This window comes from Salmo trutta, chromosome 15, assembly GCF_901001165.1.
Source record: "Salmo trutta chromosome 15, fSalTru1.1, whole genome shotgun sequence".
NCBI classification, from domain to species: domain Eukaryota; kingdom Metazoa; phylum Chordata; class Actinopteri; order Salmoniformes; family Salmonidae; genus Salmo; species Salmo trutta.
The window spans coordinates 40,861,246-40,884,688 of record NC_042971.1 but is presented as its reverse complement, the minus strand read 5'-3'; the positions used below and the strand labels follow the sequence as shown (position 1 = coordinate 40,884,688).

The following is a 23,443-nucleotide window of genomic DNA, read 5'->3' as shown; positions in this document are numbered from 1 at the left end:
CGGCGATGGCTAGAAGACCGGTGACGTCGACCGCCGCCCGAACAAGGAGAGGGACCGACTTCGGAGGAAGTCGTGACACCTTCTACGGGACTTCTGTAATTAATAATAAATACCATTCTGCAAGAAAATCAAAATAGAATCCATTTTATGTTCTTCTTCATTATTAATACATTTCTACAAGAAAAGTAAAAAAGATGGCCTAAATGTGTTGGCTCAGTGCTGTCAAAAGAAAAGACCCCAACTGTTAGATTGTTCATGTCTCTCAGACCAAAGCAAGATAAAACAAAAATAATTAAATATGAAGCAGCGGGTTAGGAATGGGTCAAGGAACAAAACAAGAGATAAAAAGACACTACCGTACAAAATAATGATTAAAGCTGGCAGTCCTCCCACTATGTCTGTGTCCTATCAGTCTGACCATGGCAGCTGAGGGTTCTCCTGTATATCAGGGGTTCTCAAACTTTTTCACTCAGGCCCCCCTTCCTGCATTGGGGAACATCCCGCACCCCTCCTGTGTGTGTGCGCCATGTCTATTTCTATGGGCACAAGCATTGTTCACACCCCTCTTGTGGTGGAGAACATTTTGCAGTTCTATACATTTTGCCATGTCTAATGTGTATTCGTGTGATATTTTTTATTTAAATTGTTATTTTAACCCTTATTTAAGCAGGTAAGTTGACTGAGAACACATTCTCATTTACAGCAACGACCTGGGGAATAGTTACAGGGGAGAGGAGGGGGGATGAATGAGCCAATTGGAAGCTTGACTCAAATATTTGAGTGACTAAAACATTAGAACAAAATCTATGTGCTAAAAAATCTAGCTAAAAAACATTAGCTGACATGGGTTAGTTGACCTGGACATTTCTGACAAGTTATAAATAGTTCTCTAAGGTACGCAATGACTGACATGACAAGAAGAACTGATGATGCACTACCCAATTTCGAAATTGTACCTTGTGCATTCTACTATTACAACTTTCAAGAGTAAGTTGAAAGCCAAACTGAGTTCCGACCTCTCACGCCCCACAGTTTGGGAACCACTGCTGTATACCGGATGAACAAGATGGCTAGGTTCACTCTTCATTGACTTATTCACTATGGGAAACACTGAGTCCTTGATAGTTCACTGAAGACTCCTTTCAATATATTTGTCCTCTACTACCTGGATTTTGCATATGCTTCTCTGTCATCACATGATTCGTAAAGAGTTGATTTAATAATAGAACATGCCTACCCTTTCTCCAAGCTGTGTTGAGCTGTCGTGGTTTGACTCTTTCTGACTGAAACATCCATCATAAACAGTCCTGGGAGACAAAATCACCCTAACAGTGTTCGTACCATATGTTAATGGCTCCTACAGCCACCTGGCATGCTGTCATTTAACTCTGAGGTGCTTCATTAACCAAACAGTGTTTGTGACTGATTGGTAACCTTTGTGTGTATTTGTTTGTGTTACTTGTAAGACTGCCAACAATGCCTGATTCCTCATGAAACTAGAACAAAAAAGGACCATGAATTGTGGGAATTTCCTGAATTTTTTTCCATAGAAGGGTCCTTATGAGGAAGGATTTTTTTCTTAAAGAATAATTGAGAAATAATTAATTGAAGTTGGATTAATTGAAGATTACATAATATTTCATCTGTAGATGCTGGGTCGTTCCACAAAATGAGTGCCTTTCGCTTCATTTGATTTTAAGTAGAAATTGTGCACCAATATTGAATTTTAAAAGCCTGTTATATTCAATTGAAGTGCCTTTTAATATAGACCACATGGAGAATTCAATAAATCAGAATTTTTATATGAATAAAGACATGTCCCTCCATACACACTCTCCAGGAAGATTTTAACCCACTTAAAAGGGCTGTTTACCTAAAATAAAAACAATCCCAAGTGATTCCATACATTAGGTGGAGTTTGTCTTCTCCTCCTCTCTTTCCCTGCAGTCCAGAACTAGAAAGCTGAAAAAATGGGTCACGTGACTCGTGATGTGTCTTTGTGCACTGCTAGCTCTGCTCAATTATCAGTCAAAGAATGATTGAGAAAACCTCGAATTGAGGACAAATTCTTTGTTTTATTGAAAGCGTACAGCCAAATTAGCTATTTTTTGAGAAAGGAAGTGTTCCACCCAAAACAATCGCAATTATTTTATATAATTATGTTATGTGGCTGACTGCAACAACAGCGGAGATGGGTAAAAACCGTGGAGATGGGTAACACCTGTGCATGTGCGCTCTCCTGGGGTAAACTCTGTGACGTATATGCCCTTATTTGGAGCTTGACATCACAGATCAAATCAAACTTTATTTGTCACATGTGCCACGAATACAACATATGTAGACCTTACCGTGAAATGCTTACAAGCCCTTAACCAACAGTGCAGTTCAAGAAAGAGTTAAGAAAATATTTACCAAATAAACTAAAGTAAAAAAATTATAAAAAGTAACACAATAAAATAACAGTAACGAGGCTATATATAGGGGGTACTGGTACTGAGTAAATGTGCGGGTGTACAGGTTAGTCAAGGTAATTTGTACATGTAGGTACGGGTGAAGTGACGATGCATAGATAATAAACAGCGAATAGCAGCAGTGTAAAAAACTAATGGGGGGGGTGTCAATGCAAATAATCTGGTGGCCATTTGGTTAATTGTTCAGCAGTCTTATGGCTTGGGGGTAGAAACTGTTAAGGAGCCTTTTGGTCCTAGACTTGGCACTCCGGTACCACTTGCCATGCGGTAGCAGAGAAAACAGACTATGACTTGGATAACCAAAGTCTTTGATGATTTTTTGGCCTTTCCTCTGACACCGCCTAGTTTATAGGTCCTGGATGGCAGGAAGCTTAGCCCCAGTGATGTACTGGGCCGTACTCACTACCCTTTGTAGCGCCTTACAATCAGATGCTGAGCAGTTACCATAACAAGCGGTGATGCAACCGGTCAGTATGCTCTCGATGGTGCAGCTGTATAACCTTTTGAGGATCTGGGGACCCATACCTTCACAACTTTCTTGGTGTGCTTGGACCATGATAGTTTTTGGTGATGTGGACACCAAGGAACTTGAAACTAATGCTTACAAATCAGATCATAACTCTAAAAGTAGCAAAGATTCTACTCTGGAACTTTGATATGTCCATAAAGTATATTATGTTCAACAATATATTGAAAAATTAGCCAAATCAAAAATGCTATACTTTCAGTGCCTTCACAAAGTATTCATACCTCTTGGCTTATTCCACATTTTGTTGTGTTACAGCCTAAATTAAAAGTGGATACAATTTATATTTTTTCTCACCCATCTACACACAATACCCCAAAATGACAAAGTGAAAACATGTTTTTAGATTTTTTGCAAATCTATTGAAAATGAAATACAGATTGACACCCCTGAGTCAATACATGTTAGAATCACCTTTGACAGTGATTATAGCTTGGAGTCTTTCTGGTTAAGTCTCTAAGAGCTTTGCACATCTGGATTGTACAATATTTGCACATTATTCTTTAATAAATACTTCAAACTCCCTTAAGTTTATTGCTAGACAGCCATTATCAAGTCTCTTCAAGATTTCCAAGCCGATTTAAGTCAAAACTGTAACTAGGCCACTCAGGAACATTCAATGTGGTCTTGGTAAGCAACTCCAGTGTATATTTGGCCTCTACTGGAAAGCAGACTGAACCAGGTTTTCCTCTGCTTAGCTCTATTGCCTGTGCTTAGCTCTATTGCATTTATTTTTATCCCAAAAAACTCCCTAGTCCGATGACAAGCATCCCCATAACATGATACAGCCACCACCATGCTTGAAAATATGAAGAGTGGTAGTCAGTGATATATTGTTTTGGATTTGCCCCAAACATAATGCTTTGTATTCAGGACATAACGTTAATTTCTTTCATACATTTTTTGCACTTGTAATTTAGTTCCTGTTTTGGAATATTTGTATTGTGTGCACGCTTTCTTCTTTTCACTATGTCAATTAGGTTAGGATTGTGAAGTAACTACAATGTTTTTAATCCATCCCAGTGGCGACCCGTCATTCAGGGCAGGTGGGGCAGAGCCACCTGTTTTGTGCCCCACATCTTTTGCGTGTTTTGCATGTTGTTTTGGCATTAATACGTGTCACATATCAGTTTGCAAACAATGTTAAAAAATATTTATATATGATTGAGTTAATAAAGCCGCATGCAAACATGATCTCTTTTTTGTTTACTTGAGTAAGGCAGCTGAAAATGCAGGTGTTTCAGCCTAGCTCAGTGCTTTCTGTGGTGGTGGGGCAAGCCAGCATAAAATACGAAGCATTGTGCCGTGATTGGCTCAGTGTTCTGTTCTCATGGGGACACTATGTCACCGCCAAGTCTATGGTTAGACCTCGAAAATTCAAGCCCCTTTGGTGATGCCATAGAGTTACATTAAAAGTGCCCATCCAAGAAGGCTCAAGGTCACAACAAGTTAGAAATCGCAAATTCAACAATGAGTGGTTTAGAAGGAATCAGTGACAGTGGATGTGTGGTTCCAAATTTGGGATTAAGGAACTCTTTTCCAAGTTTAAAATGATAAACATTCAACATTGGCCATGCTGTCAATGAAGCATGATTTGTGCTGCAAGAAAAAACAACTGTTACCTCGGAACTGCAAAAACTTGACTTCACTGAGTTCAAGACAGCTGGGAAGTCGGGAATAAATGAGCTCCGACTGGATTCGACCCTGTTTGTTTTCAAAGTTCCCAGTTGTTTTGAAAGCACCATAAATCCAGAGAATGCCAGACTTTAATCACAAAATGTTCCCACAAAGGACCTCCGCGCCACCTTCCTGTTCAAGTGAGCACAGCACAACAAGGGGAGTCCAAAAATCTATTATGTGCTGCTGCATAAATTATTTAATATGCCAGGGAGATATGTATACTGGAGCTAAGAAAGTAATACTAAGTGTATGTTGTGTAGTAAGATTTAGTAGCCCATGTGCCTCACCCTAATAATGTGGTCTATTTACCTCTCTTAATTTTGCCTACTGTTCTGACTTGGTGGTGCACATGTAGCCTATAACCTGTTTTAGAAAAATGTAATCATTGAATATTGTAAGAGCTTTCATTGCTTATATGCCCCCTTTATTTATCCTACGGTTCTGACTTGGTGTACGGGGGAACACTATAAGAATGGCCCATGTTCTGAATTCTGTCACTGTACATTTCAAAAGTGCTATTGACTACGTCCGTCCTAGCTCGCACATTAATGTCTAAATCGAAATTACAGATTGCCTCTTATCCGCTTGTCGTCCCCTTATGCCATAGTTTGTACATCTCAATTGTCAGTAGAAACCACATTTGTTTAAGCAAGTCAGCCATATCAGCTACTGTATGTTTTTTTTAAAAGGCAGTAAATTAATATGAATTAACTGTTTCGCTGCCAGACAAGACTCCGCTGATATCCAGGTGTAGCAGTGGTAAACTGTCGGGATTTTTATCGGGACAGCTTTATGTAGGCCCTAACAGTTTGTGGGTACCGTTTGTCACCGTTATAGTGCAATTAATGTATTGTTTAGTGTTGTGTTGTGTAGTGGCTTTGCTGGCATGCATCCCACTTTATTTATTTCTTGCCCCACCAAGAATTATATGCTAAAATCGCCACTGATCCATCCTTAGTTTCTCCTATCACAGCCATTAAACTCTGTAACTGTTTTAAAGTCACCATTGGCCTGGTGAAATCCCAGAGCAGATTCCTTCCTCTCCGGCAACTGAGTTAGGAAGGATGCCTGTATCTTTGTAGTAACTGGGTGTATTGATACACCATCCAAAGTGTAATTAACAACTTTACCATGCTCAAAGGATATTCAATATGCTTCTTTTTTTTACCCATCTACCAATATGTGCCCTTTTTTGCGAGGCATTGGAAAACCTCCATGGTCTTTGTGGTTGAATCTGTGTTTGAAATTCACTGCTCGACTGAGGGACCTTACAGATAATTGTATGTGTGGGGTACAGAGATGAGGTAGTCACTCAAAAATCATGTTAAACATTATTATTGCACTCAGATTTTGTCCATGCAACTTATTATGTGACTTGTTATGCACATTTTTACTCCTGAACTTATTTAGGCTTGCCCTGAAGAGGCTAAATACTTATTGACTCTAGACATTTCAATGTTTAATTTTTAATTAATTTGTAAAAATGTCTAAAAACATAATTTCACTTTGACATTATGGGGTATTGTGGGTAGGCCAGTGACCCAAAATCTCAATTTAAAAACATTTTTGATTCAGGCTGTAACACAACTAAATGTGGAAAAAGTCAAGGGGTGTAAATACTTTCTGAAGGCATTGCACATGTTTATATTTTTCAATATCCATTTTTATATTTTTCAATATTAATAAATGTAAATGTGTTATAAAAATCTAAATACTACTCATATTACAGAGCAAGCAGTAAAGCTTCATATGAAACCAACTTTTGCTTGTAGCACCTACAGATGAAACATCATAGAGTACTAAAAGAGGCCTGGGTAAGGCCAAAATGTCTCAAATATTCCAAATTCAATTAATTATCCCTCAATTATGCTTTAACATACAGTGCCTTGCGAAAGTATTTGGCCCCCTTGAACTTTTCGACCTTTTGCCACATTTCAGGCTTCAAACATAAAGATATAAAACTGTAATTTTTTGTGAAGAATCAACAACAAGTGGGACACAATCATGAAGTGGAACGAAATTTATTGGATATTTCAAACTTTTTTAACAAATAAAAAACAGAAAATTGGGCGTGCAAAATTATTCAGCCCCCTTAAGTTAATACTTTGTAGCGCCACCTTTTGCTGCGATTACAGCTGTAAGTCGCTTGGGGTATGTCTCTATCAGTTTTGCACATCGAGAGAGTGACATTTTTGCCCATTCCTCCTTGCAAAACAGCTCGAGCTCAGTGAGGTTGGATGGAGAGCGTTTGTGAACAGCAGTTTTCAGTTCTTTCCACAGATTCTCGATTGGATTCAGGTCTGGACTTTGACTTGGCCATTCTAACACCTGGATATGTTTATTTGTGAACCATTCCATTGTAGATTTTGCTTTATGTTTTGGATCATTGTCTTGTTGGAAGACAAATCTCCGTCCCAGTCTCAGGTCTTTTGCAGACTCCATCAGGTTTTCTTCCAGAATGGTCCTGTATTTGGCTCCATCCATCTTCCCATCAATTTTAACCATCTTCCCTGCCCCTGCTGAAGAAAAGCAGGCCCAAACCATGATGCTGCCACCACCATGTTTGACAGTGGGGATGGTGTGCTTTTACGCCAAACATAACGTTTTGCATTGTTGGCAAAAAGTTCGATTTTGGTTTCATCTGACCAGAGCACCTTCTTCCACATGTTTGGTGTGTCTCCCAGGTGGCTAGTGGCAAACTTTAAACGACACTTTTTATGGATATCTTTAAGAAATGGCTTTCTTCTTGCCACTCTTCCATAAAGGCCAGATTTGTGCAGTATACGACTGATTGTTGTCCTATGGACAGAGTCTCCCACCTCAGCTGTAGATCTCTGCAGTTCATCCAGAGTGATCATGGGCCTGTTGGCTGCATCTCTGATCAGTCTTCTCCTTGTATGAGCTGAAAGTTTAGAGGGACGGCCGGGTCTTCGTAGATTTGCAGTGGTCTGATACTCCTTCCATTTCAATATTATCGCTTGCACAGTGCTCCTTGGGATGTTTAAAGCTTGGGAAATATTTTTGTATCCAAATCCGGCTTTAAACTTCTCCACAACAGTATCTCGGACCTGCCTGGTGTGTTCCTTGTTCTTCATGATGCTCTCTGCGCTTTAAACTGACCTCTGAGACTATCACAGAGCAGGTGCATTTATACGGAGACTTGATTACACACAGGTGGATTCTATTTATCATCATTAGTCATTTAGGTCAACATTGGATCATTCAGAGATCCTCACTGAACTTCTGGAGAGAGTTTGCTGCACTGAAAGTAAAGGGGCTGAATAATTTTGCACGGCCAATTTTTCAGTTTTTTATTTGTTAAAAAAGTTTGAAATATCCAATAAATTTCGTTCCACTTCATAATTGTGTCACACTTGTTGTTGATTCTTCACAAAAAATTACAGTTTTATATCTTTATGTTTGAAGCCTGAAATGTGGCAAAAGGTCGAAAAGTTCAAGGGGGTCGAATACTTTCGCAAGGCACTGTATAAAGGTCAAATATATGTCAACAATAGTTCCTCCAAAGGACCCTTCTATCAATAAAAGTTTGTGAGAATCCCTAAAATTATGGCCCCAAAAAATTAAAAAGATGGACCATCACAATATCCTCCACGGAGGGCAATCCAATACTAATTTCTTTCTCCAATTCTATTCAGCCACAATAATGAAGCATAACTCAAGCAGAACCCTGTTTATTTCAAACTGAAAAACATGCCACCGTGCAAAATAATCAATACATAATTATTTCCCTGACATGACTTCTGTCACGCCGTGATCTGGTTCACCTGTCCTTGTGATTGTCTCCACCCCCTCCAGGTGCCCAGTGTACTTATCCCTGTGTTTCCTGTCTCTCTGTGCCAGTTCGTCTTGTATGTTTCCAAGTCAACCAGCGGTTTTCCCGTTCTCCTGCTTTTTGCATTCTCCTTTTTCTAGTCCTCCCGGTTTTGACCCTTGCCTGTTTCTGGACTTTGCACCTGCCTGCCTGACCATTCTGCCTGCCTTGACCACGAGCCTGTCTGCCACTAAGTACCTCCTCGACTCTGATCTGGTTTTGACCATTTTGTCTGTCCACGACCATTCTCTTGCCTACCCCTTTGGATTAATAAACATTGTAAGACTCCAACCATCTGCCTCCTGTGTCTGCATTTGGGTCTCGCTGTCATGCCCTGACCATAGAGAGCCTTTTATTCTCTATGTTGGTTAGGTCGGGGTGTGACTAGGGTGGGTAATCTAGGTTGTTTTATTTCTATGTTGGCATGGTATGGTTCCCAATCAGAGGCAGCCGTTTATTGTTGTCTCTGATTGGGGATCATATTTAGGCAGCCATTTCCCCACTGTGTTTTGGTGGGATCTTGTTTTGTTTTTGTGTAGTTGCCTGTGAGCACTCCAGAACGTCACGTTTCGTTTGTTCTTTATTGTTTTGTTTGTGCTGAAGTTTCACTTTATAATAAAGATGTGGAACGCGACGCACGCTGCGCCTTGGTCCAGTTCTTACGACGACCTTGACAGAAGATCCCACCACAACAGGACCAAGCAGCGTGCCAAGGAGGAGAAGGTATCCTGGGCTTGGAAGGAGATCAAGGAGGAGAAGATATCCTGGACATGGGAGGAAATCATGGAGGGACACGAAAGCCTTCATGGAAGCAGACGCAAGGAGATAAGGGAGGACAGCGACGACGCTGATGTTCGCGGACGTAAGGAAAGCCCCCCCCCCAAAAAATGGGGGGGGGGGGCACACGGGGTGGTCGGCGGAGCCGAGGAGTGAACCAGAGCGAATCTGGGAGAAGAGGGAGAAATTGGAGGAGAGTGAATGGAGAGAGTCAGAGACCGTCAGTGAGTTGATGGAGAAATTGGAGGAGAGAGAAATGAGAGAGTTGTTGTGTTGGTGTATGATGCACGACATTCGCCCTAAGGAGCGTATTATCTGTTTGATACCACCTGAGTCAGATCTCCATACTCGTCCTGAGGAGCGTGCTAGCAGTCTGGTAAAAACTGTGCCAGCTCCACGCACCAGGTCTCCAGTACGCCTCCACAGCCCTGTACGTCCTGTGCCAGCTCTCCGCACTCGCCTTGAGGAGCGTATCATTTGTCCGGTACCATGTGTGCCGGCTCTACGCACCAAGTCTCCAGTACGCCTTCACAGCCCAGTACGTCCTGTGCCAGCTCCCCACACTCGCCGAGCGAAATGTGTCATCGTTCCGGTGCAATTTGTGCCGGCTCTACGTACCAAGTCTCCAGTGTGCCTCCACAGCCCAGTACGTCTTGTGCAAGCTCCCCGCACTCGCCATGCGAAGTGTGTCATCGTTCCGGTACGATTTGTGCCGGCCCTACGCACCAGGTCTCCAGTGTGCCGCCTCAGTCCGGCATGTCCTGTGCCTGCTCCTCGCACTCACCCTGAAGAGCATGTCACCAGCCCGGTGCAACCTGTGCCAGTCCCACGCATTAGGCCTCCAGTGCTCCTCCCCAGTCCGGCATGTCCTGTGCCTGCTCCCCGCACTCGCCCTGAAGTGCGTGTCACCAGTCCGGTGCCACCTGTACCAGCTCCACGCACTAGGCCTCCAGTGCGCATCAACAGTCCAGAGCTTCCGGCAACGGTCCCCAGTCCAGAGCTTCCGGCAACGGTCCACAGTCCGGAACCTCCTACGACGGTCCACAGTCCGGAACCTCCTACGACGGTCCACAGTCCAGAATCTCCTACGACAGTCCACACGCCGGAGCTCTCCTTTGCGCCGGTGCCCAGTCCAGGCACAGCGTCCAGTCCAGCTCCAAGGCCGGAGCCTTCCTCTGCGCCGGTGCCGAGTCCAGGCATGGCGTCCAGTCCCGATCCATGGCAGGAGCCTTCCTCTGCGCCGATGTCCAGGCACAGCGTCCAGTCCCGCTCCAGGGCCGGAGCCTTCCTTTGCGCCGGTGCCCAGTCCAGGCACGGCGACCAGCCCAGCTCCATGGCCGGAGCCTTCCTCTGCGCCGATGCCCAGTCCAGGCACGGCGTCCAACCCAGCTCCATGGCCGGAGCCCTCTTCTACGCCAGTGCCCAGTCCAGGCACGACGTTAAACCCGGCGCCATGGCCGGATCCGGGGTCTGGGCGGGGGTTATGACCTGCACCGGAGCCGCCACCAACGCTAGATGCCCACCCGAACCCTCACCTATTGAGTCAGGTTTTGCAGTCGGAGTCCGCACCTTTGGGGGAAGGTATTGTCATGCCCTGACCATAGAGAGCCTTTTATTCTCTATGTTGGTTAGGTCGGGGTGTGACTAGGGTGGGTAATCTAAGTTGTTTTATTTCTATGTTGGCCTGGTATGGTTCCCAATCAGAGGCCGCCATTTATCGTTGTCTCTGATTGGGGATCATATTTAGGCAGCCATTTCCCCACTGTGTTTTGGTGGGATCTTGTTTTGTTTTTGTGTAGTTGCCTGTGAGCACTCCAGAACGTCGCGTTTCGTTTGTTCTTTATTGTTTTGTTTGTGCTGAAGTTTCACTTTATAAAAAGATGTGGAACGCTACGTACGCTGTGCCTTGGTCCAGTTCTTACGACGACCGTGACACTCGCCTTGTGCCTTGATACTTCAGTGCTTATCTACACACCCCATACAGAAGCAACCATTCTGGCTTCACATGTTGAGATATGAGGATAAGGTGCTGATTATCTGAACACATTAACTGATTTCACTGCAGATGCCAAAGACACGTAACCACAGAAACGTTCCTGGGCGTCATCAAGGCAACCCATGCAGCATGAAAATGAGTGAGCTTAGTGCAGAGCTAAAAATAGCTCTGCACTAAGGGCTCCCGAAGAAAAAAACATCCAGGCAGTTATGATGTAAACCCCCAACCCCCCTCTACCATCATCCTCCCCAGCTAGTGTTCTGTCTTTGTTCCTCCTCCTCAGGCAGTCCCTGTTTCCCCCAGCCAGTCCCACATACTGTACTGTCTGTACTCCATCCACACTGAGCAGCACAATAGGTTCACTAACTCCATTCACTGATGCTCCACGTAATCCATTAGAACTCAATTAAAGGGTGGCCAGGTATGGGGTACAAGTTAAGTGCTAACTTGCAGATAATTACCCTTAAATTCATCATGTATCATAATCGCATCTATTCACAATGCGGCACCCATAAGGAACTACTAAGCCAGTTGGTCATTATCAATAATGAGCGCTATGTTTCTTATCGCTCAAATTACACAGCTCCCAGGTGAATTGGTGAAAAAAACGCTATTCTTATCTACCAGAAGGAATCCTAAACAGATATCCAAACACCTTTAGGAACCCCATTCTCAATATCACATTATAACATAATTACCTGGAGTGCAAGGGGTTTCCACCGTACATTCTTGAGCAGGGCAGGGGCAGACGTGAGAGTGTTCTGAGGTCTCTTCTTCAGTGTGAGGATGACTCCGTTGGGGTCTTCTCTAAGGGCGTTCACCAGGTTCTTCAGCTGCCAGCCCACCTGCACAAATACGCCACAGTGGAGAGAGACAATACAACACACTCAGTAAGGCTGATGAAATACTAAACAAATCATGAACTAGTAAATTGTCGTAGCTAGTTACTGTAGTTCTGAACATCTCCTCTACCAACCATGTCTGAGGTAAAACACCGGAGATAATGACAGTGAAAACAACTGTACTATCATTCCAATACTCAATAGTCCATTCCCACAAATTACAGTGCTTGGAAAATAATGGCGTCTGGCACAAAAACGGTTAGCTAAACAGTATGTGCTGGGAAGTGTTTCATACAATGCAGACAAAATATTGTTCCAATTATTTCCTTTATTGACTGAACATAACAATTTTCAGAATTCTGTCCTATCTGTTGTTACAACATTATACAACGTTTAACGGATAGTGTTGCACCTCGTGCCGACCTATAATGCGTCACAAAGCATCAGCACCATGCTCAACTGGGCTCTGTACCGCAGCAGACAGACAGTGTGCAGCTGTGCTACAGTGAGCTTGGTTCTGCTGATGGCAGTGTGCTCCCAGGCAGGTTCCAGTAGAGGCAGGGGAGCAGAGAAAGCAGGTCACGTCCCCCTCCCTCCCTCTCTCCCTTCCTCCCTCCCTCTCTATGCTACGCTGAGCAGAGCACCTCTCTCTTCCTCTTTGCTTTGTTCAGTTCCCCTCAACTCCCCCGTGCACTGTAGAGTGCCAATGTTAATAATGTAACTTAACTGTAAACAGGTTACATTATTCAAGTCAGGGACTGGCATGGCAACATAGTCAAACTATAAAAAGACCAACAGATCCCTCTACACACACACACACATTTCTGTTTGTCCGAGACACTGTCTCTGTGTTCACACCAGCTTCTGTGCTTACTGGAAACTGCAGTGGCAGATCACACTAGCGTGTAATAAGCTAGCTAGTCTCTGGCCCCCTGGTGTGTCAGTTGCAACCTTCTATTGGAAGTTCGCCCAGGCATATGACAGTTCATTGGCACATCCACTGTCTCATGTTTCTGAACACAGCATCATAAAATGTGTAATCTCTGTGATTGGTTGATCATAGAGTAAACTAGTTGTTTTATATCCTGCAGTAAGACAGGCTACTGCAACCACACCTTATTAGTATGTCTTTGTTTGGGCAGGAGGAGCTATAGTGCCCTTTTTCTTTAAATATACATCACAAATGTGAAATTAGGCCTACTACAAATTGTCCCCTACCGAGCTAGGACACTGCCCCTGCTCAGTATGACAACATCACAAGTGACCTGATTAATGCATCCACCATGGTGACACAAACCTAAATAATTTACAGCAATAGCCCCAGTCCTCCCAGTCCATTGATTATAGTAGTTGTTAGTTTATAACCTCCTGCCTGCTGTTTTTATACTAAATCTCCATTTCCGCCAGAATCATATTGACTGGACTATACAGTGCATTCGGAAAGTATTCAGACCCTTTCACTTTTTCCATATTTTGTTACGTTACGGCCTTATTCTAAAATTGATTAAATCGTTTTTTTCCGTCATCAATCTACACAAAATACCCCATAATGACAAAGCAAAAACAGTTTCTTTTTTATGTTTGCAAATGTATTAAAAAATAAAAAACTTTATCACATTTACATAATTATTCAGACCCTTTACTCAGTACTTTGTTGAAGCACCTTTGCCAGTGATTACAGCCTCGATGTCACGCTCGTCGTACGAACTGGAAACATACTTCGACCAACGTGCAGCGTGATCTGGGTTCCACATATTTTATTTAAGTGAAACGCACAAAACAATAAATGATCAAACGATACGTGAAGCTCAAGCAGTGCTCATAGGCAACTACACAGAAACAAGATCCCACAAACACAGGTGGGAAAAATAACTACTTAAATATGATCCCCCAATTAGAGACAACGATTACCAGCTGCCTCTAATTGAGAATCATACAAAACACCAACATAGAAAAAGAAACTAGAACACAATATAGACATAGATATACTAGATCACCCCCTAGTCACGCCCTGACCTACTACACCATAGAGAAACAATGGCTCTCTATGGTCAGGGCGTGACAGTACCCCCCCCCCCCCCCCAAAGGTGCGGACTCCGGCCGCAAAACCTGAAACCAAATGGGGAGGGTAGGGGGGGTGATTAGTGTCGGTGGCGGCTCCGGTGCGTGGCGAAGTACCCACTCAGCTCGCGGATCCACCAGCATCGGTGGCGGCTCTGGTGCGGGATGAAGAACCCGCTCAGCTCGTGGATCCACCAGCTTTGGTGGCGGCTCTGGTGCGGGCCGAAGAACCCACTCATCCCGCGGATCCAGCCATGGACCCGGGCTGAACACTGTGCCTGGACTGGACCTCGATGTCAAGGAAGGCTCCTGCCATGGAGCAGGACTGGACACCAGCCCTGGCCTGGACCTCGGTGCCAATGAAGGCTCCTGCCATGGAGCGGGACTGGACGCCATATCTGGTCTGAGCACTGGCGCAGAAGAAGACTCCTGCCATGGAGCGGGACTGGACGCCGTATCTGGACTGGGCATCGGCGCAGAGGAGAGCTCCTGCCATGGAGCTGGACTGGACGCAGTGTTTGGAAGCTCCGGACCGTTGACCCTCGCTGAAGGTTCCGGACCGTTGACCGTCGCTGGAGGTTCCGGGTTGTGGACCGTCTCAGGAGGTTCTGGACTGTGGACCGTCTCAGGAGGTTCCGGACTGTGGGCCATCTCAGGAGGTTCCGGACTGTAGACCATCTCAGGAGGTTCCGGACTGTAGACCGTCTCAGGAGGTTCCGGACTGTAGACCGTCTCAGGAGGTTCCGGACTGTAGACCGTCTCAGGAGATTCCGGACTGTGGACCGTCGTTGGAGGTTTCGGACTGTGGACCGTCGTTGGCGGTTCCGGACTGTGGACCGTCGTTGGAGGTTCTGGACTGTGAAACGTCAACGGAAGCTCTGGACTGGAAACTGTCGCCGGAAGCTCTGGACTGGGAACTGTCGCCGGAAGCTCTGGACTGTGAAGGCGCACTCGAGGCCTGATGCGTGGGGCCAGCACATGACGTACTGGACTGGGGAGGCGCACTGGAGGCCTGGTGCGTGGAGCTGGCACAGGATGTACTGGGCTGTGGAGACGCACTGGAGACCTAGTGCGTATAGCCGGCATCAATGGTACCGGTTCGATGACACACCTCGCACGGCAATTGCAAGTAGCTGGCACAGAACGTACTGGGCTGTGAAGGCGCACTGGAGACCTGGTGCGTATAGCCGGCATCAATTGTACCGGAACAATGACACACTTCGCACGGTGAGTGCGAGGAGCTGGCACAGGACGTACTGGGCTCTGGAGGCGCACTGGAGACTTGGTGCGTAGAACCGGCATCAATGGTACCGGTTCAATGACACGCTCCGCAAGGCGAGTGTGGAGAGCTAGCACAGGACGTATAGGGCTGGGAAGGCGTACTGGAGACCTGGTGCGTGGAGCCGGCCCAACTTTCACCAGACTAATAGCACGCTCCTCAGGACGAGTACGGAGAGCTGACTCAGGTGGCATTAAACCGATAACACGCTCCTTAGGGCAAATGTCGTGCATCCTCCACCAATTCAATAACTCTCTCATTTTTCTCTCCTCCAAATTCTCCCTCAACTCACTGACGGTCTCTGATTCTCTCCGTTCACTCTCCTCCAGTTTCTCCCTCTTCTCCCAGACTGGCTCTGGTTCACTCCTCGGCTCCGCCGACCACCCCTTGTGCTTTGCACACCTGTATTTGGGGAGTTTCTCCCATTCTTCAATGCAGATCCTCTCAAGCTCTGTCAGATTGGATAGGGAGCGTCGCTGCACAGCTACAGTTGAACACTTAGGTTGGAGTCATTAAAACTCATTTTTCAACCACTCCACAAATGTATTGTTAACAAACTATAGTTTTGGCAAGTCGGTTAGGACATCTACTTTGTGCATGACACAAGTAATTTTTCCAACAATTGTTTACAGACAGATTATTTCACTTATAACTGACTGTATCACAATTCCAGTGGGTCAGAAGTTTACATACACTAAGTTGACTGTGCCTTTAAACAGCTTGGAAAATTCCAGAAAATGTTGTCATGGCTTTAGAAGCTTCTGAGAGGCTAATTGACATCATTTGAGTCAATTGGACTTGTACCTGTGGATGGATTTCGAGACCTAACTTCAAACTCAGTGCCTCTTTGCTTGGCATCATGGGAAAATCAAAATAAATCAGCCAAGACCTCAGAAATAAAATTGTAGACCTCCACAAGTCTGGTTCATCCTTGGGAGCAATTTCCAAACGCCTGAAGGTACCACGTTCATCTGTACAAACAATGGTACGCAAGTATAAACACCATGTGACCACGCAGCCGTCATACCGCTCAGGAAGGAGACGCATTCTGTCTCCTAGAGATGAACGTACTTTGCTGCGAAAAGTGAAAATCAATCCCAGAACAACAGCAAAGGACCTTGTGAAAATGCTGGAGGAAACAGGTACAAAAGTATCTATATCCACAGTAAAACGAGCCCTATGTCGACATAACCTGAAAGGCTGCTCAGCAAGGGAGAAGCCACTGCTACAAAACTGCCATAAAAAAGCCAGACTACGGCTTGCAACTGCACATGGGGACAAAGATCGGACTTTTGGAGAAATGTCCTCTGGTCTGATGAAACAAAAATAGAACTGTTTGGCCATAATGACCATCATTATGTTTGGAGGAAAAAGGGGGAGGCTTGCAAGCCGAAGAACACCATCCTAACCGTGAAGCACGGGGGTGGCAGCATCATGTTGTGGGGGTGCTTTGCTGCAGGAGGGACTGGTGCACTTCACAAAATAGATGGCATCATGAGGCAGGAAAATTATGTGGATATATTGAAGCAACATCTCAAGACATCAGTCAGGAAGTTAAAGCTTGGTCGCAAATGGGTCTTCCAAATGGACAATGACTCCAAGCATACTTCCAAAGTTGTGGCAAAATGGCAACAAAGTCAAGGTATTGGAATGGCCATCACAAAGCCCTGACCTCAATCCCATAGAAAATTTGTGGGCAGAACTGAAAAAAGCGTGTGCGAGCAAGGAGGCCTACAAACCTGACTCAGTTACACCAGCTCTGTCAGGAGGAATGGGCCAAAATTCACCCAACTTATTGTGGGGGCTTGTGGAAGGCTACCCAAAATGTTTGACCCAAGTTAAACAATTTAAAGGCAATGCTACCAAATACTAATTGAGTGTATGTAAACTTCTGACCCACTGGGAATGTGATGAAAGAAATAAAAGCTGAAATAAATAATTCACTCTACTATTATTCTGACATTTCACATTCTTAAAATAAAGTGGTGATCGTAACCGACATAAGACAGTGAATTTTTACTAGGATTAAATGTCAGGAATTGTGAAAAACTGAGTTTAAATGTATTTGGCTAAGGTGTAAACTTCCGACTTCAACTTTATTTTCAGGTCTCTCCAGAGATGTTTGATCGGGCTCAAGTCCGGGTTCTGGCTGGGCCACTCAAGGACATTCAGAGTCTTGTCGCGAAGCCACTCCTGTGTTGTCTTGGCTGTGTGCTTAGGGTCGTTGTCCTGCTGGAAGGTGAACCTTAGCCCTAGTCTGAGGTCCTGAGCGCTCTGGAGCAGGTTTTCATCAAGGATCTCTCTGTACTTTGCTCCGTTCATCTTTCCCTCGATCCTGACTAGTCTCCCTGTCCCTGCCGATGAAAAACATCCCCACAGCATGATGCTGCCACCACCATGCTTCACCGTAGGGATGGTACTGGCCAGATGAGGAGCATTGCCTGGTTTCCTCCAGATGTGACGCTTGACATTCAGGCCAAAGAGTACAAGAGAATCTTGTTTCTCATGGTCTGAGAGTCCTTTAGGTGCCTTTTGGCAAACTCCAAGCGGGCTGTCATGTGCCTTTTACTGAGGAGTGGCTTCCGTCTGGCCACTATACCATAAAGGCCTGATTGGTAGAGTGCTGCAGAGATGGTTGTCCTTCTGGAAGGTTCTCCTATCTCCAAAGAGGAACTCTGGAGCTCTGTCAGTGACCATTGGGTTCTTGGTCACCTCCCTGACCTTAGTGGTTCCAAACTTCTTTGATTTAAGAATGATGGTGTTCTTGCTGCAGACATTTTTTTGGTACCGTTCCCCGATACAATCCTGTCTCAGTGCTCTACAGACAATTCCTTCCACCTCATGGCTTGGTTTTTGCTCTGACATGCACTGTTAACTGTGGGAACTTATATAGACAGGTGTGTGCCTTTCCAAATAATGTACAATCAATTTAATTTACCACAGGTTGACTCCACATTTTACGTTTTAGTCATTTAGCAGACACTCTTATCCAGAGCGACTTACAGTAGTGAATGCATACATTTCATTTCATTTTTGTACTGGCCCCCTGTGGGAATCAAACCCACAACCCTAGCGTTGCACACACCATGCTCTACCAACTGAGCCACAGGGAATGCTGTGGCTCAAGTTGTAGAAACATCTCAAGGATGATCAATGGAAACAAGATGCACCTGAGCTCAATTCTGAGTCTCATAGCAAAGGGTCTGATTACTTATGTAAATAAGGTTTTTATGTTTTTTTATTTTTTATTAATTAGCAAAAAAATCTAAAAACCTGTTTTCGCTTTGTCATTATGGGGTATTGTATGGAGGAACAATTTTATTTAATCAATTTTAGAATAAGGCTGTAACGTAACAAAATGTAGAAAAAGTGAAGGGGTCTGAATACTTTCCGAATGCACTGTAAATGGGCCAAGGGGGCCTCTATAGCAACAACAAGTAGAAACATACACAGACCTCACGCAATGCAAGGTGACACAAACACCTCTAAAGCGGCCACTGTTGGCCATCTAAAGCTGCCAATGGATCAAATCAAATCAAATGTTATTTGTCACATGTGCCAAATACAACAGGTGCAGACTTTACCGTTAAATGCTTACTTACGAGCAAAATATATATTTTTTAATATTAACACAATAAAGTAACAATAACGAGGCTATATACAAGGAGCCCCGGTATCGAGTCAATGTGCAGAGGTTGTTGAGATAATTGAGGTAATATGTACAGGTAGGGGTAAAAATGACTAGGCAATCAAGATAGATAATAAACAGAGTAGCAGCAGCGTATGTGAAGAGTGTGAAAGTGTGTCTATGTGTGAGTGTGTGTGAGCACATGTAATGTGTGTGTGTGTGTGTGTGTGTGTGTGTGTGTGTGTGTGTGTGTGTGTGTGTGTGTGTGTGTGTGTGTGTGTGTGTGTTGGAGTGTCAGTGTAGTATGTGTGAGTGTGTGGGTAGGGTCCAGTGAGTGTGCATAGAGCAAGTGCAAAAGAGTCAGTGCAAAAAGAAGGGGGTCAATGCAAATAGTCTGGGTAACTGTTCAGCAGTCTTATGGCTTGGGGGTAGGTACTGTACATGTGTGCTCAGAGTTAGCATGGTACATGTGCACACAATGTTGGGAAAGCAAATAGGCCACAGTCCCAAACAAATGTTACAATGAGGATAAACAAATGTGTACTTCTGGCAAAAATTAGTACTGGAATGAATGCTCTTTCTACTAAAGAGGAGAAAACATTTATGTAGATAACATTGATGTAGAACAATGGTTTTCTCTCCGCCAACGAGAGGGGTGTGAACAGTTTGTGTCATGAACAGTGCTTGTGCCCATAGAAATAGACATGGTGCGCGGGATGTTCTCCAATGCTAGAAAGGGGGGCTGAGTGAAAAAGTTTGGGAACCCCTGATGTAGAATAACCATAAATAGGGTATCTATTGGTGAATATGGAGGATTGATTTGACTGTGTCCTCCACTGAACTTTGCTGTTTAAAGTGAGATCAGGACCCGTATCCACTAAGCGTCTCAGAGTAGAAGTGCTGATGTAGGATCAGGTCCCCATCTGTCCATATAATAGTATTCATTATGATCTCAAAGGCAAAACTAGATCCTAGATCAGCACTCCTACTCTGAGAGGCTTTGTGGATACCGGCCCAGATCAGATTAAATGGATTGCCCACTGCTGTCAACCCCCTGTGGGTTAATTGAACGAACTTGGTTACTTTGGGAACTAAAAGCTCATTATCAATGAATGACTAACCAGTCCCCTGTATTTTTACAAGTACAATGCCCCTAAACTACCAGATACTAAATGATTAATTGAGGACTAATTAGGTACTAGGCAGCACTAAATAAGCACCTTGTTCTTGGCTTCCAAAGACAAAGCGTTTTGTGCCCAGACAGGCTGGGCTGGAGGAGTACAGAGTCTAGGAAAGCACCGTTTCTCATTCATGATGGCTGACCTTTCCTGACCCAGACTGAACAGAGTGTCTTTCCCCCAGACCCTGAGAGAGATCCTGTAGGACTAAATGACAGTGCAGTACTCAGAGCTGTACTCAGTGCTTTACAGTGGAACATTCAGTCTGGACTCACCACTGTCTGGTGGTTGACCTGAATAACCTCGTCTCCCGCATGGATCTTCTTGCACTGGTCAGCTGGAGACTGCAGAGACAGTGACAGACAGAGACATGCAGAGGGGGTTGTCAATTATCAGCATTCAAGTAGGATAAGTAGAGGTTAGGACACATAGCCATCATAGCAATTAAATTAAAATATAATGGTTATTAGAGACCTTTCTCTATTGTTTGACCGTATAGGCTATATAGTGCTTTGGCCAACTCCTCTGACTTCATTCTCATGCCTAGGACAACATCTATGGCATGATAATGAACAGAACAAAGGAGTTGACTAAAGTACAAACAGGGCCTGCATCCACAAAAGCATCTCAGAAAAGGTCCTAGGAATCTTGTTAAAACCCTGTTTTAAAACACACAAAAAACTCCCAGCTCAAAATAGGGTTTAGGTTTGATGTTAATTCACTGCCCAGACAAACTCTGAGCCAGGAGTAAAATCAACTCATAAAAGTTTATCTCAGAGGGTAATCACGACAGTTTGAGGTACCGCAAAGGAAAGATAGTGATGACGCGCATTGATATTGTTGCAAATAATGGGGAATAACCAATCATGATGAGGCTTCACCAGCTGTGAACTCTATAGCACGCTTCAGATAACCACGGTGACTGTGACTGTACATCAAATGTTGCAATGGTAAAATGTTTTATATCATTTTCGCCTGACACAAACACTTTGCTTACTCTTAATGATTGCCTAATATGTTGGTAACCATAACCTTTTTTTTAATAATAGCTGAATTTTGACAACATTACCGTTATATCAACACACTCGTCACTCCCGTTTAACAACTCTAAATCACTTTGGCACAGTAGGCATCAAGTCATTTGCCAATAATGTTGCAAACAACATTGCATACAACGTTTGAAAGGTCTATCATTTTCATCAACACAATCAAAGGTAACATAAGCCAGCTAGATGCTTTCAACTGCCGAACTTATAGGCAAGCCCAATTTAGGCATCGTTTTTAACAACATGATGTTGCGCTCCAAAGAGATAACTTGAAATAACATGCTGTAGGTAATAAAATCATGGAAACCAAAACATATTTTTTTATTAGCCTAGTGGTTATAAGTATTAACAGAAGTAGGATCTTAATTTGAGACAGTTTACTACCGAAGGAAAATAATTATGTAGATTATAATTAATGGATTCTTTTGGTAAGGGTTGATACATTTTTCGTTAGGACAAATCAAGTCTGTCATTTTAAAGTGGAAATAACACACTTTAGAATCATTTTTAAACCTTGAATACCTACAAGTTTGAAATGCAGGAATATTCTCAGAAACAAAAGAGTGATCAAATTAAGATCCTACATTACAGGTATATTGTGAAATAGGCCCCATGTGAAATCATGGTCAAAAGCGCAAGAGATAGTGTTACATGTAGAGATTATTTATGGATTGATCAAAATCCAAACATCAAATCATTCTTTTAACAACTCCAAAGAGATTGTATGTGGTGCAGGAACCACTGACTCGCTGTATTTTTCTATTATCAAGACACCTGCTGGTAACTCTTAACTGATTACGAGAGCTCATGAGGTTTTCTAAATATCTGTCAACTAGGTGGGAAACTTATGACTAAAGAGGTTTCATGCACAGCTTTTATTTTTAGGAGTGAAATGTCTCTATTCTAAGCACATACGACCAATTTCCTACTCTGAGATGCTTTGTGGATATGGGCCCAGATCTGCAAGGACAGGCTTCCTTGGCACAGCTTTATAAGATAGATAAATTATGTTTTCCCCCAAAATGTCCAGTAAGTCTAAAGAGTGATGATCTCAGCCACCATTTAGCAGCAATTGAAAGGAGTCACATCACTTGGCAGAGAATCAAACATCACCAGCCTCCATACCTCCCTTCATACCATGGTAGTACGACTTCACACTTTGTACAATATCACTAATAGTAACTATTTTCCTTCTTTAGGGGTTTAGAAATGATTAATGAACTGTCAGTCACAGCACCCAATCCCTCTCCATCTCCACCAGAGAATCCACAACATCCCAGTCATGCTTTGAAAGTGTTGCTGATTAGAAGAGCTGTGGTTCTCTGTGCCATGCTGCCATCTGTAAGCCTGTGTCATCCCTCCTCTGTTGCCAACCCCAATTAAACACCCAGATGACAATTAGGGGGTTCACTATTTGCTGCACTAATTGAACAGTTATTCCAGAACCCCAACCAGAGAGGCGGGTCATTACAGGACTACAAGAGGCTCACGTGGCAAACGAGCAGGCCAATGGTAAAACAGAATAACAAAGGTATGGGTGCAAGAGTTGGTATGGTTAGCAGAGACTGTTTAAAGTAAAACAATTGTTTTACTACAGGGACACATGGTCCAGGAAGTAGACTTACGTTCTCAGTCGTCCCAGTGATGACATGAAGGCCGTCATATGTAGATTTGATGTACATTCCCTAAATGAGAGGAGAGAGGGTAGACTGTATTCAACTAAAAAGGAGAATAATGTAGTTATAATGATGAGACGTACACTTCATATCTTGGTATGACATTACAAACAAGTAAAGTTAGCCTGTTTGCTCTGTCACAGAACTATCCTGACAGAGTCCTGGTTAATCTCCTGTGGAGGTATGATTTAAGGTGTCTGTAGTGTAGTCTTAGTTCTCACCAGGCCCTCGCTGGGCATGATGTTGGTCAGGTGCACAACCTCCAGATGGGCCGACTGGGACACCAGCGAATCAGAGGACAGCGAGATGATGTGGTCACAGATCCCAGACAGTGTTTTACACTGCAGACACAAGAAGACAGGGCGGGATCATTCAACAGGCTGCAGCTCACACTGTCAACTGGCTGATATGAATTACTGCCTGAATGTCTCTCATTCGTCAGATGACTGTA

General features: G+C 43.9%; 1 protein-coding gene across 2 annotated transcripts in view; it reads right to left on the bottom strand.

Moving 5' to 3' along the window:
* LOC115149062 (connector enhancer of kinase suppressor of ras 2-like) overlaps positions 1-23,443 on the bottom strand; it is an 89,561-nt gene that overhangs the window by 40,011 nt on the left and 26,107 nt on the right. For both annotated transcript variants that reach the window (XM_029691549.1, XM_029691551.1), the window contains 4 exons: positions 23,214-23,333; positions 22,942-23,001; positions 20,546-20,614; positions 11,981-12,127 (listed from right to left, as the gene is read on the bottom strand). In XM_029691549.1, the coding sequence (XP_029547409.1) occupies positions 11,981-12,127; positions 20,546-20,614; positions 22,942-23,001; positions 23,214-23,333 (396 nt within the window). The remainder of the gene's footprint in view (positions 1-11,980; positions 12,128-20,545; positions 20,615-22,941; positions 23,002-23,213; positions 23,334-23,443) is intronic.